Source organism: Nerophis ophidion, linkage group LG21 (genome assembly GCF_033978795.1).
Source record: "Nerophis ophidion isolate RoL-2023_Sa linkage group LG21, RoL_Noph_v1.0, whole genome shotgun sequence".
In the NCBI taxonomy this organism is placed as follows: domain Eukaryota; kingdom Metazoa; phylum Chordata; class Actinopteri; order Syngnathiformes; family Syngnathidae; genus Nerophis; species Nerophis ophidion.
The window spans coordinates 22751762-22770829 of NC_084631.1; the positions used below are offsets into that span (position 1 = coordinate 22751762).

The 19068-nt window shown below is 39.6% G+C and overlaps 1 protein-coding gene and 1 long non-coding RNA gene across 2 annotated transcripts in view; one reads left to right on the top strand and one right to left on the bottom strand.

The window, feature by feature from the left end:
- Positions 1-19068, bottom strand: part of LOC133539890 (uncharacterized) — a 79504-nt gene that overhangs the window by 53709 nt on the left and 6727 nt on the right. The gene's annotated exons all lie outside the window — the stretch shown is intronic.
- The window catches only part of ash1l (ash1 (absent, small, or homeotic)-like (Drosophila)), a 92288-nt gene that overhangs the window by 50146 nt on the left and 23074 nt on the right, over positions 1-19068 (top strand). The window contains exons 5-14 of the mRNA XM_061882182.1: positions 3016-3661; positions 3751-3921; positions 4034-4128; positions 8238-8311; positions 8422-8467; positions 8869-8977; positions 9170-9376; positions 9466-9612; positions 12998-13106; positions 16758-16907. Of these exons, the coding sequence (XP_061738166.1) occupies positions 3016-3661; positions 3751-3921; positions 4034-4128; positions 8238-8311; positions 8422-8467; positions 8869-8977; positions 9170-9376; positions 9466-9612; positions 12998-13106; positions 16758-16907 (1754 nt within the window). The remainder of the gene's footprint in view (positions 1-3015; positions 3662-3750; positions 3922-4033; positions 4129-8237; positions 8312-8421; positions 8468-8868; positions 8978-9169; positions 9377-9465; positions 9613-12997; positions 13107-16757; positions 16908-19068) is intronic.

A 19068-nucleotide genomic window follows, 5' to 3' on the forward strand; every position in this document is an offset into this window, starting at 1 on the left:
TTTTGGGTGGGAAAATTGTGATATTAAGTCGGCTCTTACCGGAGACTTGAGTGGACTATGCGACCTCTTGTAGCTGTCAAAAAAGCAGCTGTGATCATGGCTCCCCTCAGAGACACTGGCGTTCACCTCTGCCCTCCGACTTTCAGGTATGACTTAATAATCTCACTAAAACACTATTAACACAATAAGCAGATAAGGGATTTTCCAGAATCATCCTAGTAAATGTGTCTAATAACATCTGAATCGCTCACACTGCCGTCGCCTGGAGCCGTCACCCTTTTTTTTTTTTTTTAGTGCTTCACTCTAACTTTCCTCATCCACACATCTTTCATCCTCGCTCAAATTAATGGGGAACTCGTCACTTTCTCGGTCTGAATTGCACTTGCTGGTGGCTATGATTATAAACAATGTGAGGATGTGAGGAGCTGCACAACCCGTGACGTCACGCGCATATCGTCTGCTACTTCCGGTACAGGCAAGGCTTTTTTATTAGCGACCAAAAGTTGCGAACTTTATCGTCGATGTTCTCTTCTAAATCATTTCAGCAAAAATATGGCAATATCGCCAAATGATCAAGTATGACACACAGAATGGACCTGCTATCCCCGTTTAAATAAGAACATCTCATTTCAGTAGGCCTTTAAGAATACAGTTATTCTGTAAAATACATCATAAATAACCATCACATGTCTAAAAGCATTCACATAGTACTTTTGGATTTGTAGATCAGTCATTTTTGTTTACAATGTAGGCTTGGATAACACAACTTTTAAATGTCCAGTGTCATTCTGTAACACCCAGCTTTTGAGAACCATGGTTCGGCCCAAATTAGGCCTAAACAGTCAAGGCAGGTGTTTTCACCTATATGAAGCTCTCAGCCCCACCCTGACTCTATAAGCCACTCGTTCAGAACCATGGTGAGTGACAACGATTGAATGTTTGTTTTTTATCCAAGTTGTGCTTCCCTATAAATGTGCACGGTTTGTAAGGAAGTTTAAGGTCAAACAGTGACAGTGGGGGGTCAAACTGTCACATCAGGCTAATGCTATGAGTGAGACACTGAATGTATTGGACGGATCTTATGGGTTTCACTGTGACATACGTTACAGCGGTAGGGAGGCTCATAACCCAAATTTTTGTTTGAAACCCAAAGCATACCAAGAGAGACTGCTCTAAAATGTTGAGCTAGGGCATTCCTAAGCTGATGAACCAACGTTCTTACAGTCGTGGTCAAAAGTTTAATTAAACTTGTAAAAAACATGATGTCATGACTGTCTTTGAGTTTCCAATAATTTCTACATCTCATATTTTTGTGATAGAGTGATTGGAGCACATACCTGTTGGTCACAAATAACATTCATGAAGTTTGGTTCTTTCATGAATTTATGGGTCTACTGAAAATTTTACTAAATCTGTTGTGTCAAAAGTATACATACAGCAATATTAATATTTGGTTACATGTCCTTTGGCAAGTTTTACTGCAATGAGGTACTTTTGGGGCCATCCACAGGCTCCTGGTTTAATTTTTGACCACTCTTTACAAAATTGGTGCAGTTCAGCTAAATTAGTTGTTTTTTTTGACATGGACTTGTTTGTTCAGGGGGGTTTAAGTCAGGACTTTGAGAAGGCCATTCTAAAACCTTAATTCTAGCCTGATTTAGCCATTCCTTTAACACTTTTGACATGTGTTTGGGGTCATTGTCCTGTTGGAACACCCAACTGCGCCCAAGACCCAACATCCGGGCTGATGATTTTTGGTTGTCCTAAAGAATTTGGAGATAATCCTCCTTTTTCATTGTCCCATTTATTCTCTGTAAAGCACCAGTTCGTTGGCAGCAAAACAGGCCCAGAACATTATACTACCACCACCATGCTTGACGGTAGGTAAGGTGTTCCTGGGATTAAAGGCCTCACCTTTTCTCCTCCAAACATATTGTTGGGTATTGTGGCCAAACTGCTCAATTTTCGTTTCATCTGACCACAGAACTTTCCTCCAGAAAGGTCTTATCTTTGGCCATGTGAGTTTAGAACTGCACCAATTTTGTCAAGAGGAGTGATCAAAAATTCAACCAGAAGCTTGTGGATGGTTACCAAAAGGGCCTTATTGCAGTGAAACTTGCCAAGAGACATTTAACCAAATATTAACATTGCTGTATGTATATTTTTGACCCACCAGATTTGGTCACATTTTCAGTAGACCCAAAATAAATTAATAAAAGAAACAAACTTCTTGAATGTTTTTTGTGACCAACAAGTATGTATGTGCTCCAATCCCTCTATCACAAAAAAATAATTTGTATAAATTATTGGAAACTCAAGACAGCCATGACATTGTTCTTTACAAGTGTATGTTAACTTTTGACCACGACTGTATGTCCTATAAATCAAAAATATGAAAAAATTAATCAGCCAAAATAAACTGGAAGATTTATATTTTTTTCTCACCAGGTTAAATTCCCAAAGTCATGCTGCAACGTGGTTCTTTTTCCAGTGAGGACTTGTTCACACTTCTACCTTACCGAAAAGCACAACTGAGACTCAAAAAGTAGAACTACATTCAAGTATTACTTTATAAGTATGATGTCAAATCCCCTGCATTAACTGACAAGCTTTAAAAACAAAGTTGCTTTTCTGTAGGAGACATCCTCCCCTGCATGATGTATTTTGTGAATAGTGTTCTTCTTTGGCTTGTCAAAGCTGACAGCTTACTCACTGAAGCAGCTTACTGAAGGAGGGTTTTATGTGACCACAGGGCTGGATGACCAGCTCGCAAAGGTATTATAGCGGTGCACACATTGGCTGGCTTACATGGGCATACATACAGGGAGTGTTAGGTTGCTTTTAAAACAGAAGAATAACTAAAAGAGGCCCTTATTGGATACCAAACTATCCGCTTGGGTTCACTTTTAATCAAAAATTGTAAAGTGCAACAAGTTTATCAGCCCTTTCGTTTCTTTTCAGAATCATTTCATACAATGTTTGCTAAACCCAATGTTGTCCTCTGTTTTAAAAAAGAGACCCCAAGTGTTCCGACAAGAAATGCTGTCCCGTCAACATCGGAAGGGCCTGAAGGATCTGCGCACCGTCGGCAGCAGCTACATCACCCGTCGTCTGTGTTTTACACTCATGGCTCAGCATCCACTGCCTGCATTTTCCCATCCCAGGACTGTTGCTCCGATGCTTCCCTGCCCCACCAGTCCCATCGTGCACAGCCATCCAAGCACAGCCTCCACCATGTAAACAAAATCCTGCGGGCTAAGAAGCTACAGAGGCAAGCTCGTACAGGAAACAATATGGTGAAAAAAAGGGGTCCTGGTCGTCCCAGAAAACATCCGTTACCCTCAACAACACCGTCTCCACCGCCTACTGTTGAAATAAATCAAACACGGCACAGAGTGGGAGATCGGCCTGCTGGGGAAAATGTGTGGGATGGAGATACTGTGAAAGATACCATAGAGTCAGTTGTCAAAGACCAGCAAAGCAAAGGTCAGAAAAGGAAACACTGGGAGAAAAATGATGGTGAGGAAGAGGAAGAGGAGGTAGAAGACACTATGGCGCAATTGGCAGAAAGAGAACCAAACTTGAGCAACCTGGTGGCAAGGTCAAGACCAGCATCTGGAATGGCATGGCTTGCCCAAGAGGATATCAGTCACTTCCAGAGGTACATATACTGTATGTGCTGTATATTTGAGTGTAAAATAATGTATATATACAGTACAAACATGTTTTCAATTATGATTGTGTCTTTAGCTCATTGGAGAATAAGCCAGATGGCCACCCTGTTGAAAGCCAAGACACTAACTCCAAGGAACAAACTTCAGCAATCCCCATTACCTCCCAACGAGACAAAAGACCAGCCAGACCTCCAAAGAAAAAGTTCCAGAAGGCTGGACTTTACTCTGATGTGTATAAGACTGAAGAGTGAGTCCTTAAGATAGTTCTAAACCACTTATTTTGACCACAAGTTCTTTTTTTGTCTGTATTGCTTGTGAAAGACCTGTACACTTGACAGTTTTTGTGTTGTTGTTTGTAGCCCGCGCAGTCAGCTCCTGCAGCTAAAGAAAGAGAAGTTAGAGTACATACCTGGGGAACACGAGTATGGCTTGTTTCCAGCACCCATTCATGTTGGTGAGTCTCAGAGCTGGTCTGTTTGCCATTTGTCCAAGCCAATGGTCGAAAATTGAATTGAGTTTGAGTTTATTTCGAACATGCAAGCATACAACATGATACATCACAATTTCCAGTTTCTCTTAACATTGCATTTAAACACCATTAAACACAACCAGCATGAGCACAGATGCTTTACAATGGCAAAAAAATATATTCCCAAAAGAGTTTTGTCTAAACCGGCCATGAAATGCGCTTAAATTAATGATCTTTCAAACTTGACAACAAACATCAAAGTTCATAATGTGTTTTTCGATCGACATTTAAAACACTTCCCTGTGGTCTACATAGCATATAATGGTGGTGGTTTGGTCACAATTTTGCATACATTTTTCTTTACAGACCATCTTTAAGCCGCTTTCTGAATGTCTCTGAAAACGAGCCATTTTGAAAAGCGGGTCCTCTTAGAACTCCACACCTCACCCCCTCCAGCTAGCTGCAATTTTGTCTCGCCTGCTCCAGCCATGTTATAGTTTTAGCAGTATATGTCTGTACCAACACATTAAGTTGAAACCATACACTATTTTACACATGTAAGAGCCAGGGCCGTTACTCGGATTCAAGAAGAGCTTTGAAAGGCTGAAATCATGGGTATCCGAGCACCACATAAATGATATTACCTTGAGCAACACAATGAATTTCTAGAATAACAAAAGCTTCCATTGTGCAACTATCACATGTTATACTAGCTAACATCTTTGGCATTCAGCATGGTTTTGAAACAGTCAACCTTTTTTATTAATATTCTAAAGTTTAGCGTATTAAGCAATTTTAACATAATTAAAACAAATTATAAACCTTACCATATTTTCAGCTTAACCTGGGATCGAATCCACTACCTTCTGTTTGGCAACTGGGTATTATTGACGAGCGCCACGATAGCTACCGGAAGTCTAGGTGGGAAATTTGTTATCAAATATTTATCAGGGACAGATCATGATGTGGCCAGGTGTACACTTGGGGTAAAATTTTATATGATGCGCCTTGTCATCCAATAATTTGCATTTTAAAGGCCTACTGAAATTAGATTTTCTTATTTAAACAGGGATAGCAGGTCCATTCTATCATTCTATTCTATCATTTCGCGATATTGCCATATTTTTGCTGAAAGGATTTAGTAGAGAAAATCGACCATAAAGTTCGCCACTTTTGGAACTTCCTGAAAAAGCCTCGCCTTTACCGGAAGTCGCAGACGATGACGTCGCAAGTGTGGGGGCTCCTCATATATTCACATTGATTTTAATGGGAGCTTCCAACAAAAACAGTTATTCGGACCGAGAAAACGACAATTTCCCCATTAATTTGAGCAAGGATGAAAGATTTGTGTTCAAGGATATTGACAGCGACGGACTAGAAAAAAAAAAAAGTTAAAAAAAAAAACGCGATAGCATTGGGACGTATTCCGATGTTTTTAAACACATTTACTAGGATAATTCTCGGAAATCCCTTATCTTTCTATTGTGTTGCTAGTGTTTCAGTGAGTTTAATATTACCTGATAGTCGGAGGGGTTTGTCTACGGGTGTCTTGACGCCATGTCTCACGGGTGTCGACGGCAGCTGTACAGGCGACACAAGCTCAGCTGATATCCGGTAAGTGGCGACATTTTAACCACAATTTTCTCACCAAAACCTGCCGGTTGGGATCCATAGGAAAGTTTCAGCTCCAGGAATTTTAAACAAGGAATCACCGTGTGTTTGTGTGGCTAAAGCTTCCCAACTCCATCTTTCTACTTTGACTCCTCCATTATTAATTGAACAAATTGCAAAAGATTCAGCAACACAGATCTCCAAAATACTGTGTAATTATTGGGTTTCAGTAGTAAGTAGTGGGTTTCAGTAGGCCTTTAATGTGCTTCTTTGCGCAAAGCACCCCGCCGCACGGATTGCGAAGACCGACGCACGGCTAAATTTAGGGCAGGTGGGCTTGAGCTCTGTGAGCAAACCCTTGCTGACATGACAACTTTAACATTTCACATCAATTTCATTCAGGTGAAAAAACAACATTAGTTAACATCAGTAGGATTTAATGTTAACGTTATGTTAACAGCACATTTGGGATCGGATGAGGTTTATAGTTAAAGTGTTGCTGGAGTTGAAGCATGACCAAAGATCATATATTGTGAGCGGATGTGTTGTACAGGCGCTGTACAGTACAGCGCACAAGACAGTCATATCAACATCTTTGTGTCCCTTAAAAAATACTGAGGACATGACCTTGGTGTCCTTAATGGTAGTTACACCATGGTAAGAGCCAGTCCGACCTTCAGGTAGAGAAATGCAAATAAGAAAAATACACCACAGCCGAGTATATAAAAGCATCTAAAAGATCACTTTATTAGATAATTTTTGGTCTTTGGGACTGCCTGGCTTCCTTCCACTTCCAAAGACATGCACCTGGGGATAGGTTGATTGGCAACCCTAAATCGACCCTAGTGTGCTTGTCTGTCCATCTGTGTTAACCCTGCGATGAGGTGGCAACTTGTCCAGGTTCTACCCCGCTTCCCGCCCAAGTGCAGCTGGGATAAGTTCCAGCCCCCCTTAAATCCCGAAAGGGATAGGCAGTAGAAAATTAATGGATCAATGGGTCACACCGTGGCCCCAATTTTGTTAAGACTACAATCGTAACCTACCAAATTTGAGAAGAAATATATATTTTTTTACATATTATCCGCACTGTACCATAAACCGCAGATATATACCGTTACAAATGATTTTGTAAATGTTTATTTACATACCTTAATTGTTTCCAAACAGTGCCTGTAATAGGGCAGTCCAACGGTTGATCAAACAAAACAGAAATCATTGTTGTGGACCCCCTAACTGCGGATGCTAGCTCTTCATTAAGCTAAGCAGACTCAACAATTCCATGGTGGCGTTTTGGTGAAATTACAAAACTGAAACAACATAAAAAGAATGCCATTATAAGTCAATAATACGAACACAGACGCTTGCAAAACGTGTTAGCAGGTTTGCGAATGATAACGACGCTAGCTTGATTACATTACAATAGCACATACAAATACGCATGAAAACACTCCCTACAGGAAGAAAATAACTTTGTCATTGCACAAATACAACAAAGAAATCACACATTGCATCGCTATAGGCGAATATACTTTCGGCAAACAGGAAGTACATTGTCAACCTTCAGTACCTGTTGTGAGTTAATTCGTCCAAAAGATGCCGCAGCACAAATAACACACCTTTTCAGTGTCTCTGTTGGCGTAGGATAAATACTATGTGTTAAAAACAAAACATGGGCATTGGCAAAGAAAAATCCATGAATTAGCCGTTATACCGTTATACAACGGTATAGCTCGGTTGGTAGAGTGGCCGTGCCAGCAACTTGAGGGTTGCAGGTTCGATCCCCGCTTCTGGCATCCTAGTCACTGCCGTTGTGTCCTTGGGCAAGACACTTTACCCACCTGCTCCCAGTGCCACCCACACTGGTTTAAAAAATGTAACCTAGATATTGGGTTTCACAATGTAAAGCGCTTTGAGTCACTTTCAGAAAAGCGCTATATAAATATAATTCACTTCACTTCATTAGCCGCAGGGTAAAAACTGTTAAAAAAAGGTTACAGTCTGGAAAATAGCGTACAAACTAACAAAAATGGCGAACTTGCACAGAGCCCTACTGGAAAACTATGGAGATATCCACTGACATTACAATGGCAAACCGCATCACAAATTACAAACTCCGAACGGCTCGTCTGGAACTAGGAAAAATAGTTTTATTAATATTTCAATCAGATTTTTGTTAATTATGTGCATCCCAAATACACAAAAACAGGTGCCAACAGGTAAGAAAAGTGTTTTTTACACAATATTACCCTTTAAGCAAAGGTCAGTACTATGTCATTGTAAACAAGATGCATGTGTTAAAAGTAACTATTTCACATCACAACTTTTATTGTTAACTACAACTTACTGGCGTTTTTGTTGACAGTATGGTTGTTCGAAAAAAAAAAAAAAGATCTGTTTGCATGTCCTATCAACAACAGAACCGAAAAACTTTCACATGTCGTTTATTTTTTTTTTACAATTTTCTGCTCTTTTTGAAACTTCAGGAAAGTACCTGAGACAGAAACGCATTGATTTCCAGTTGCCTTATGACATCCTCTGGCTGTGGAAACATGATCAGGTGATCAATAATATTGCGTACCACAGTTTTAATTTGTTACTTTTCTACTCATTTCAGTTCCCTCAATATAATGGTCATTTTTCTCATTAAGCTGTTTTTTATTTTTTCAGCTATACAAAAGGCCTGATGTCCCCCTTTATAAAAAAATAAGATCAAGTAAGTGTGTATGTTTGTTATTCCCACCAGAATATAACTTGTATAGCGTATACTGCTTCCCGTGCATGTTGATTTTATAAAAAGAAACCCATAGTTGGGTCACTGATGCTTTAGTGCAGGGGGCTGCGATCAGGTCAACCTGCGAGCACAGTCTAGTGGTCAATGTGACCGGTGTCCAAGCAGGCATCGTGGGTTCAGTCCTCAATTCAGTGACTGTTGGTGTGAAAAGTAGTCTGTCTCTTTATGTGCCCTCCAATTGACTGGCAGCTGGCCCCTAAATCGGCTGGTATAGGCTCCAGCCCCTGTCTGTAGGATAAGCGGTGGAAAAAATGGATAGTGTTTGATGTTGACTGATCACACTAACATCAGTGTACAATTGTGCCATCTTGTTTGTTTCACAGATGTATACGTGGATGTAAAGCCTCTCTCTGGTTATGAAACAACTACATGTAGCTGTCGAGCTCCTGAGAACACAAATGAAAAAGGTTGTCTGGATGACTGCCTGAATAGGTAATGTGACAGTGATTTTTAAAGTACCGTACTTTTCCAAAAATGCCTTAAAATAATTAGTATTCAAAGCGAGACACTGTTATGCTAAAACTTTGTTTCGATAAATAAATATATCATTTTGCCAACACAGTTGTCTTCCAAACGTGTAGTTGGTTTGATGTGAAATGTCTTCCCATCGACCGATTTCTTCAGGATGAGTTTTGCTGAATGCCCTCCCAGCACTTGTCCATGTCATGAGCAGTGTGATAACCAGCACATCCAGAGGCACGAATGGGTGCAATGTCTGGAGCGATTCCGTGCTGAGGGCAAGGGCTGGGGCATCCGTACCAAGGAGAGTCTCCGTTCAGGGCAGTTCATTATTGAGTACCTGGGAGAAGTGGTCAGCGAGCATGAGTTTCGGTGAGACGCTCTGGCTGCTCCGTAAAAGAAGTATGTTTAAATGCACTCCTCATCCCCTTATTTCTCTATTTTTTGTGATCATGTTGCAGGAGTCGTATGATGCAGCAGTACTTTGCTCATAGCGGCCACTACTGTCTCAACCTGGATAGTGGCATGGTTATTGACAGCTACAGAATGGGCAATGAGGCACGCTTCATAAACCACAGCTGTGATCCCAACTGTGAGATGCAGAAATGGTGAGTACTGTTTAATCAGATATTTTTTATGGATTTTCCACAAATTCAAGTACAAATAGAAATGTTTACTGGACGTTTGGAAATAAAATACGTTAAAACATCTTCAAAACCTACCTTTAAGAGCCTTTGGATGCCTTTGGATACTCCTTGCTGCACTATTGCATACTTTGTGTCGTTGATGAAATATTCCCTTTAATTTGCTGAGAGGTATGTTACTTTGGACTAGGGCTGTAATGTAGTAAACATTTCATATAACAGTTATCATTATCGGCCGGAATGAGAATCAGCACCTCCAAATCCGAATCCATGGTTCTCTCCCGGAAAAGGGTGGAGTTTCATCTCCGGGTTGGGGAGGAGACCCTGCCCCAAGTGGAGGAGTTCAAGTACCTAGGAGTCTTGTTCACGAGTGGGGGAAGAGTGGATCGTGAGATCGACAGGCGGATCGGTGCGGGGTCTTCAGTAATGTGGACGCTGTACCGATCTGTTGTGGTGAAGAAGGAGCTGAGCCGGAAGGCAAAGCTCTCAATTTACCGGTGGATCTACGTTCCCATCCTCACCTATGGTCATGAGCTTTGGGTAATGACCGAAAGGATAAGATCACGGGTACAAAAGCGGCCGAAATGAGTTCCTGCCGCCGTGTGGCGGGGCTCTCCCTTAGAGATAGGGTGAGAAGCTCTGTCATCCGGGAGGAACTCAAAGTAAAGCCGCTGCTCCTCCACATCGAGAGGAGCCAGATGAGGTGGTTCGGGCATCTGGTCAGGATGCCACCCGAACGCCTCCCGAGGGAGGTGTTTAGGGCACGTCCAACCGGTAGGAGGCCACGGGGAAGACCCAGGACACGTTGGGAAGACTATGTCTCCCGGCTGGCCTGGGAACGCCTCGGGATCCCCCGGGAAGAGCTAGACGAAGTGGCTGGGGAGAGGGAAGTCTGGGCTTCCCTGCTTAGGCTGCTGCCCCCGCGACCCGATCTCGGATAAGCGGAAGAAGATGGATGGATGGATGGAGTTATCATTATTACCTCGCTATTGTTGAATGTGCTCAAAAAGTACTCACACTGGAATCTTTTAACTAAGTTTTATTTATAAATGAGATAAAATACAATAAATATACACACAATATACTTTCTTGGCAGAAGTAACATTAAATATTGCCCTGGATTTTTAAGAGCCTTGTTATATTAAGTGTTTGAATATATTTATCTTCTGTTTTAATCTGTAAATAGTGTAGTGTTTTTTTTAATACCTCTTGTTGTAGACATCTTCATGTCATATCCCTCAGTATATATCGATCACTGTGTTCTAAGAGAGCACAACATGTATGTTCAATGTGCAGAATTTAATAGCATAGATTCTCAGACAGCAATGTTATTTTTTTTTTTTTTTACAAAATTTCAGATCGGAGTATGTCATTTCTTAATGGGCAAAGAAGTTAATGTCCCTTTTATTCATTATAGCGTTGGGGGAGTTAGCGCCAGTTTTTTCAGTGAGTTCATCAAAGTGCAGTTATCAATTACGGTTTTACCATAATGTTAATTTATTCCGCTAGTACTAAATGTTTATCATCAATACCGTTTATTGTTACATCCTTACTCTGGATTATCATAAAATATATATAAAATGTATATTTTATGAATATAATACTGCAAGAGAAGGGCCCCTTGAAAGGTGCTGTATACAGTGAGGAAAACAACCTCCTCACAAAATTATTATAGAAAGTTTTGAGAGAGAATAAAAAAAAATCCAGAAAAAATAACATTGATTAAAAAATTCCAGGGTATCCCAACTCTTGATTCTTGAACATTTTTAAGGAAGGTGAACTGTTTTTTTTCCACACCCCTATTTCTTATTACTGAATAAAAAATACAGAGATGTTATTTTCAATCTTTTTTAATTCAAAGTTGAAAAAAGAAACAGTTTGTTGTTAAAATGCGGTTGTTGAAATTTTTTTACCCAATGGAGTGTTATTCAATTGTTATGTATATATGTTATGTATTAAAACCGGCAGATTTTAATTCAGTCCAATTCCAAATTAGTCATCCAACAGTAATTGAAAAATAAAACAAATTGTAACTTTCATTTTAAAATTAGTATCCTTGTTGTGAACACGCACCTCTGCCGCCAACTTTGTCTTTTTCTCTTGCACATTTAAAGTTAAGAAGGGCTGCAGTATAGAAGTATTATTGTAGCAAAATTATTTGCAAACGCTTATCTAAATTTTTGCATGTGTAATCCAATTCATGTGTGTACAGTACAATCTGTGATTGAAATACAAATATTTTTTTACACACAGACAATAATACGGACAGACTACTTAAAACACACACGCGGATCAGATTACACACGCAGATTGATATACAAACACACACATTAGTACACATGTGAATTGAATTACATGTGCACAGATTTAGATACACGTGTGGAAATAGTTTTGCTACAATACTTACATACTGCAGCATTAGCCCCCCATATAGAGAAAGCCTGCACAGATAATCAATTAAAGTGTACAGTACAGCTAGGATAGGCTCCCACCCCCTCACACCCCAGATTTATCTCAGAAGGTGCAAGACAAATCTGTTTTCCAATTAAATTGTCTGCTCATCCTAATCTGACTTCTAAAAGGTAAAAAAAACGGTCATTATCCTTCTGCAAGAAGTCCCCTAATTACACTAGTTCATATCACTACACACATGTTTCAATGTGTCACAGCTGTGTTGTTTGACTGTTAAAGCTGAACTCTTCATGTTTAGTTGTGAACAATACATTACCTCATTGCCTCGGATCCTATGGTCCGAGGCAACGGTTGCATGTTGGTGTGCAATTGCGTAACCAAGAGTGACTTAACTAAACTACCGGTTAAAGCCTCCAGAGTGATGTCGGACCTTGAGCTCCTAAAGGTCATCCAGCCTCTTGCTGGACTTCAGTTACAACTGTGGAGTCCAAACATTTATTTTCTTCCCTTTGACCTGATTCCTTTTCATTCTAAGAGTTGTTTGAAACACAGAAACAAAGCTTTGTATAATAATAATAATAATAATAATAATGGATTATCTGCGATGAGGTGGCGACTTGTCCAGGGTGTACCCGCCTTCCGCCCGATTGTAGCTGAGATAGGCGCCAGCGCCCCCCGCGATCCCGAAAGGGAATAAGCGGTAGAAAATGGATGGATGGATGGATAATGGATTATATTTATATCGCGCTTTTCTATTGTTGGATACTCAAAGCGCTCACAGGACAAAATGCCACTGTTCGTTTACATTTGCTTAAACAGGCAACTTCTTGGTATATTAGCTGTACTAATGTATAAATTGTCCTTGAGCTTCATATGTTCTGCAATTATATCAATATTCATGAGGAATGTGCACAAACCGAGTACTTATGACTTCCAGGTCAGTTAATGGGGTGTACAGAATTGGTCTGTTTGCGCTCAAGGACATCAGCAGCGGAACCGAGCTCACCTATGACTACAATTTTCATTCCTTCAACACAGAGGAGCAGGTAAAACACCACTTTGCTTTTTAAACATATTTTGACATTCAAAGCGATTTACTTTTTTCATTTTATGTTGTCATTTTGTGTCTTGGCTGCTACAAATAATTTCTATGTATTAGGGCTATCAATTGCGATTATTAATGCAGTTTTTTCTGCTTACTTTGTTAGAGATACTTTTTACATTTTAATATTACAGGCGCAGACAATTATGCTTGCTTCAAATAAATGATTTGAGATTAGTTTGTTTTGAACATGCACACAGTGAAACATTGGAGCATATCTCAGGCGAAGGGTAAATGACGCTTCAGTGAGTGTTTGTCACAAACAAAATAATCGTACTTATTTTATCGTATGAAATATGACATACTTCACCAATTATTATTTATTCATTTATTTTTATTGAGATTATTTATGAAGTATATTGTGAATAAATTGAGAACAGGAAGTGAACAAAATTTTTAGCAACTGTTATGTAAAAGAAAAGGGTAGGATTAAATAAGCTCAGCTTCTTCCTACTTCCTTTCAAACATGTTGAAAAGAGAAACTGGAAATTGTGATGTATCATGTTGTATGCTTGCATGTTCGAAATAAACTCAAACAGTTTGGCTAACCAACAATTTGCAAAATTAGGCAAATATTATTGTCTTTTTTATTAATGAATATCTGTGAACAAAGTAATATGAAACACACAACTCTGGTCAATGAGACATATATTTAACAGGAAAAGAACATTTGGTACTAATCACTAGTAAATGTGTTAACTTCCCATGTTCAATCAATACACACTACTGACAAAAGCCAGGGCAGTTAGGCCCCCAGGTGAAACTACAGAATCAAGCAAAGCACACCCCCACTTCTGCAGTCAACTCAACCCCTTACCGCCCTTCTCTATACAGCTGACCGAAAACATTGTTCAGTAGTAAATAAGCACAAAATAAACAAAAATACTCTTCCTTTATTAATTCATACATTAGTCATGTATTTCTGGCATTTTATAAATGATGACATGCCACATACCAGCACTGGTAAGAGAGAATAGAGTAACACGACCATTACATGTTAACCTCCTATAGTGACATCCTACTCAGTGGCCTAGTGGTTAGTGTCCGCCCTGAGATCGGTAGGTTGTGAGTACAAACCCTGGCGGAGTCATACCAAAGACTATAAAAATGGGACCCTTTACCTCCCTGCTTGGCACTCTGCATCAAGTGTTGGAATTGGGGGATAAATCACCAAAAATTATTCCTGGGCGTGGCCACTGCTTCTGCTCACTGCTCCCCTCAAGGGTGATGGGTCAAATGCAGAGAATAATTTCGCCACACCTAGTGTGTGACAATCATTGGTACTTTAACATTTAGCATTGTTTGTGTTACAGCCCCAGACTGTTCCACAATTTAACTCAACATACAGACAAAAACTTATTGGCGGTAACGTAAAATTTCCATATCCCCTCAGACTATGAACCTCTATCTTTCTGTGAAAACCTTTGGAATGTTAGTTAGCAATAAGTATTTAAAAAATTGTACTGCATGTAATGTAACCCGGTAATGGATTATACGCTTTGGCTGAATAAAAAGATGATTTGTGTGTTCTAGGTATTGAACCTTCTGTATGATTTGTACTGTACTTCCGGTCTTAGCAATATAACCAGTCCATTTTTTAGAATATTGATAATTATTTCCCCATACTTCAGCACAGTAGGTGAAGTAGGGAAGTACCAGGGAGAAGTATACTTTTACAAAAATATAAGCGCGCCACTTTTGTTTTTAATAATTTTTTTCTTGAACTTCAAAATGTAAAACCTTTACTATATACACAAAATACCTACTGTTTTTTTGGGACTATAAATCATACTTAAAATCTGTTCCTTTTCCCAAAAATCGACAGTGCGCCTAATGTATGGAATAATTCTGGTTGTGCTTACTGAACTCAAAGCTATTTTTTTTTTTACATGGTGTAATGATAAGTGTGACCAGTAGATGGCAGTCACACATAGGAGATACGTGTAGACTGCAACATGAGGCCGGTAAACAACACCAAAACTGTAAATGTTCCATTGAGAACATTACACACGTTGCTCAAAAGTCTGTCAAAATGTTTTAGTACAACTTTGGTAAGCTATGAAGCCACACCGTTTGATGGATTGTGAGAGCATTAGGCTACTGTATAGCCCGGCGATGAGGTGGCGACTTGTCCAGGGTGTACGCCGCCTTCCGCTCGATTGTAGCTGAAATAGGCACCAGCGCCCCCGCGACCCCAAAGGGAATAAGCGGTAGAAAATGGATGGGATGGATTAGGCTACTGTACACAGACGAACTGTGCTTCAACATACGAGTATGGTGTGTGTTTAAGAACCGCAAAATGGCACCCATTAGCAGACATATAATATCTGGTGTTTTGTCTTGCAATATTATGCAAACATAACTTTTCTTACATTCTGGTGCCTGCTGATCTGTATTTGGGATCTGTATAAGTCCTTAAAAAAATGTGCACATGTCCGCCATTGTAGTCCGTGGCAACATCATAGTCTACAAGTTTCTTCTTTTTCTCTATCTTCTTGTAATCATCCTCCATTCTTGCCATTTCTAATAAAAAGTAGTGTAAAGTTCTAACTTATATCTGTCAGTACATTCACTATGAAAGCACTAAAAACTACCGATGTAGTGGGTTTACATAATTAACCCATGTAACTTTAGTTTTTAGAGAGTTCCGGTCGGACATTTTTTCACGGGACACATTTACAGTATTGTGGTTGCATTGGTGAGCCACAAATGAGGAGTTGCTGCTCCATTAAGTAAAGTCGGAGAGTCATTAAAACAGTTAGCTCTATATTTTGACACTTCTCCGACTCCCGTCCTTGCACGCTATACCGCTACAACAAATATAACGGGGAGAAGACGCTGCCGAAGGTAAGCCACGTAAATAAGACAGCCAACAAAATGGCGCATCCTGAAGCGACTGTCAGAAATCGGCTTGAAGATGATCTGTAAAACATAATCTATGCAACATTTTGACCAAATAACCACCATTACATGTTATGTAGACCACAATGAAGTGTTTTACATTTCAAAAATAATCATATGACCCCTTTTATGCGCCTTATAATCCGGTGCGCCTTTTGTATGAAAATAGACCTGACTAGACCCGCTCATTGGCAGTGCGCCTTATAATCTGGTCTGAAAAATACGGTACTTTTCAAATATTGTTCACGAACGTGTCTAAATCTAGGTTAGTCAGCACTTCTTCTTTACCAAGATAATCCATCCCATCTCACAGGTGTGGCATATCAAGATGCTGATTACACAGCATGGTTTTGCACAGGTGCACCTTAGGCTGCCCAAAACAGTGTAAAGATACCCTGAAAGAGAGAAAATGCCACATTTTGCCCAACTGATCACTTAAATAATTCTAACACAAAATAATCCGAAAAACATCCCCATTTTTAAGCAGTCCAACAAAAAAATTGTACCAAAGTGCAACATTCCGTGATCATTCACACTTAAAGCCAAACCCATACACAATGTGTAGTTAGTGTGTTTCAACATGTCTCACACATATCGACGTCGTCGCATTTTTAAAAAATGATTGTTCAACACAAGTTGTAATTTAACTTTGACTGAGCTTTTATTCATGTGACTGCTTTTTTGTGCTCCACAGCAAGTCTGTAAATGTGGTTCAGAGAGCTGCCGAGGTATCATCGGAGGAAAGAGCCAGCGAATCAATGGGCTGCCTGCAAAGACAGGTGGGACTCGGCGCCTGGGTAGACTCAAGGAGAAGCGAAAATCTAAACACCAGCTTAAAAAACGAGTGAGTGTTATTTTTCATTTTCAACGCTTTGAAGTGTTACCTCTTTATCATGTCTTAAAATTGTTTGTATTGCCATGGTTGGTTTCCTTTTTTTTATTTAAAAAAAATTTGGACCTACAATTTACCTAAAATCTGTGAGAAAATATTTAATTTGTTTTCGTGTACAAATGTCGAACTTGTGTAATTAACACATTTTGTAATTTAAATTGCATATACAAACCCTGTTTCCATATGAGTTGGGAAATTGTGTTAGATGTGAATATAAACGGAATTAAAATATTTGCAAATCCTTTTCAACCCATATTCATTTGAATGCACTACAAAGACAAGATATTTGATGTTCAAACTCATAAATTTTATTTTATTTTTTTCAAATAATAATTAACCTAGAATTTCATGGCTGCAACACGTGCCAAAGATGTTGGGAAAGGTCATGTTCACCACTGTGTTACATCACATTTTCTTTTAAAAACACTCAATAAACGTTTGGGAACTGAGGAAACAATTTGTTGAAGCTTTGAAAGTGGAATTCTTTACTATTCTTGCTTGATGTACAGCTTAAGTTGTTCAACAGTCCGGGGTCTTGTTGTCGTATTTTACGCTTCATAATGTGCCACACATTTTCGATGGGAGGAGACAGGTCTGGACTGCAGGCGGGCCAGGAAAGTACCCGCACTCTTTTACTACGAAACCACGCTGTTGTAACACGTGGCTTGACATTGTTTTGCTGAAATAAGCAGGGGCGTCTATGATAACGTTGTTTGGATGACAACATATGTTGCTCCAAAACCTCTATGGACCATTCAGAATTAATGGTGCCTCCACAGATGTGTAAGTTACCCATGCCTTGGGCACTAACGCACCCCCATACCATCACAGATGCTGGCTTTTGAACTTTGCGCCTAAAACAATCCGGATGGTTATTTTCCTCTTCGTCCCAGAGGACCCCGCGTCCCCAGTTTCCAATTATAATTTGAAATGTGGACTCGTCAGACCACAGAACACTTTTGCACTTTGCATCAGTCCATCTTAGATGAGCTCGGGCCCAGCGAAGCCGGCGGCGTTCCTTTGTGTTGTTGATAAATGGCTTTGGCTTTGCATAGTAGAGTTTTAACTTGCACTTACAGATGTAGCGACCAACTGAAGTTACTGACAGTGGTTTTATGAAGTGTTCCTCAGCCCATGTGGTGATATCCTTTACACACGGATGTCGGTTTTTGATGCAGTGCCGCCAGAGAGAGCAAAGGTCCGTAATATCATCGCTTATGTGCAGTGATTTCTCCAGATTCTCTGAACCTTTTGATGATTTTACGGACCGTAGATGGTAAAATCCCTAATTTACTTGCAATAGCTCGTTGTGAAATGTTGTCCTAACACTGTACGACAATTTGCTTACAAATTGGTGAACCTCGCCCCATCCTCTTTTGTGAATGACTTAGCATTTCATGGAAGCTGCTTTTATACCCAATCATGGCACCCACCTGTTCCCAATTAGCCTGCACACCTGTGAGATGTTCCAAATAACTGTTTGATGAGCATTCCTCAACTTTATCAGTATTTATTGCCACCTTTCCCAACTTCTTTGTCACGTGTTGCTGGCATCAAATTTTAAAGTTGATTATTATTTGCAAAAAAAAAATGTTTATTTCATTTTAACATCAAATATGTTGTCTTTGTAGTATATTCAACTGAATATGGGTTGAAAATGATTTGCAAATCATTGTATTCCGTTTATATTTACATCAAACACAATTTCCCAACTCATATGGAAACGGGGTTTGTACAAATATGTAATCTAAAACTCATGTGAGGGCTGCTTGATTATGGCCAAAATAATAATCACAAGTATTTTTAGCAATATTTAAATCACGATTATTCATTATGTTACAGGGTTTCCGCAAGGCATTAAAAAGCATTTAAAGTCATTAAATGGATTTTACAAAAATTAAGGCCTTAAAAGGAATTAAAAAGCATTGAATACAAATTCTAGAGGCATTACACAATGTAATACAATTGTAGAACTGGGCCGATCAATCAAACGATAGATGAAGATGAACATAACGATACAGTCATCAATAAATTGCTATGTCTATGTGTTTCTTTTCTTTGTCACTGGCTTTCAAACTGGACACAAGAGGTCTTGTAAGTCGGGGCGACCAGT